The 1735-nt window shown below is 50.7% G+C and overlaps 1 protein-coding gene across 1 annotated transcript; it reads right to left on the bottom strand.

Moving 5' to 3' along the window:
• Positions 1-605: 605 nt before the first annotated feature.
• On the bottom strand, positions 606-1295 carry TMEM74B (transmembrane protein 74B; the record flags this gene model as incomplete). The annotated part of the gene is made up of 1 exon (XM_081325856.1): positions 606-1295. One exon carries the CDS (start codon positions 1293-1295, stop codon positions 606-608), a length of 690 nt encoding a protein of 229 aa, XP_081181982.1.
• Between the last annotated feature and the right edge of the window lie 440 nt (positions 1296-1735).

The following is a 1735-nucleotide window of genomic DNA, read 5'->3' as shown; positions in this document are numbered from 1 at the left end:
GGTTGTTCCACTGGTTAATTGTTCTAACTGTCAGGAAGTTTCTCCTTAGTTCTAGGTTGCTTCTCTCCTTGATGAGTTTCCATCCGTTGCTTCTTGTCCTGCCTTCTGGTGCTTTGGAGAAGAGCTTGACTCCCTCTTCTTTGGGGCCACCCCTGAGATATTGGAAGACTGCTATCATGTCACCCCTCACTCTTACCTTTCATTACCTTTCATTCAGAGGTAATCCCCAATTCCTTCTAGCACTGATGATGTTCCCTAGTTGGGTCATGAGAGCACCAAGGACCCCACAGTCCTCCTCTATCTCTTCCTCTTCCTCTCCTCCTCCTCTTCTTCCTCCTCCTCTTCACTCCACTCCCTTCTAGCACTGTTGATATCACCTAGTTGGGTCATGAAATGTCTGCAAGAAAATCACCACATTCAGAGAGCACCCAGGACCCCACAGTCCACCTCCTCCTCCTCCTCCTCCTCCTCCTCCTCTCCACTCCACTCCCTTCTAACACTGTTGATGTCAACCTAGTTGGGTCATGAAATGTCTGCAAGGAAACCACCCAGCTCAGAGACAACCACAGAGAGGACTGTATCCAATCCCTCAGATCAGAGAGCTCTCAGCAGCTCTGCGTGGCACTGGTCATTTCGGTCATCTGAATGACCTCGTTCTCCACCAAAGTTTGCCCTCCTTCTCCGTTGAGCTGCCTCATCCTCAGGTTGATGGACCCATAGGTCTTTCGGGGGCCTCTGGACCCTGGGAATGTCCTCCTCCTATACAGCTCCCCTTTGTACATGGAGACCATCAAGAGGATGGACAGGAGCATCCCGCCCAAAGTCAACATGACCAAGCCAGCGATGATGCACTTGTCCAAATGGGAGCTGAGGTGGGCGTAGTACATCTCCAGTCTCTCCATCTCCCGGGCGGACACTGTGTCCGGGTTCACCCGAGCCTCACGCGGGATGCTGTAAGCCACAATCACCAGCAAAATCCCCCCAACCAGGAACACCAGGGCCAAAATGAAGCCGTAGTCCACCGAGTTCCCAGTTGGGTCTGACAATGGGGTGTCCTCCGACCTTGGGGAAAGGTCATCGGTGGGAGGTGCTGGATGTTCCTTGGGGTTCCCTGGCCCTCTCTGGAAAGAAGTCTCCTCCTCTTCGTCTTCCTCCTCCTCCTTCTGATAAGAGGCATTCTCAATTCCTGGCTTGGCTGCTGTCCGTGGTGCTGAAGGTTTTCCTTGCCCCGCTCTCTGGCTGGACCCCAGATGACTCTCTAAGAGTGTCAGTTCCAGAGGACTAGTGGATGCCATTGGGATGATGTCTCCTTGGTCATCCCCCTTAGTGCGTCACCTGCAGGTGCATGAAAACACAAGCATCAAACGGATGAGGACACAGGCCTTCGTGCGGATCTGAACTGTTTCAACTTCTTCCCTCAAGATGACTCTTATAGGGCATTGCACCCCAAAACAACTAGACCCAAGGACAATATTTTCCCCCCGTGTCATCCCTCTGCTAAGCAACTAAACGGCACCACACCTTTATGCCCTGGGATGTCAAACCACCTAGTAGGACTGTTTTACTATTCTGTTTCTCATCTTTCCTATAACCTATTCCTTTAGCATCTTATGGCTATAACTTGTTTGTATCTTATGAATGGAATGGAATGGAATGGAATGGAATGGAATGGAATGGAATGGAATGGAATGGAATGGAATGGAATGGAATGGAGTGGAATAGAGAATAGAGAATA

The sequence above is a fragment of the Vipera berus genome, assembly GCF_964194415.1.
Source record: "Vipera berus genome assembly, chromosome: 3".
In the NCBI taxonomy this organism is placed as follows: domain Eukaryota; kingdom Metazoa; phylum Chordata; class Lepidosauria; order Squamata; family Viperidae; genus Vipera; species Vipera berus.
The sequence above is the reverse complement of the archived record's forward strand: the minus strand, read 5'-3'. Positions and strand labels throughout refer to the sequence as shown.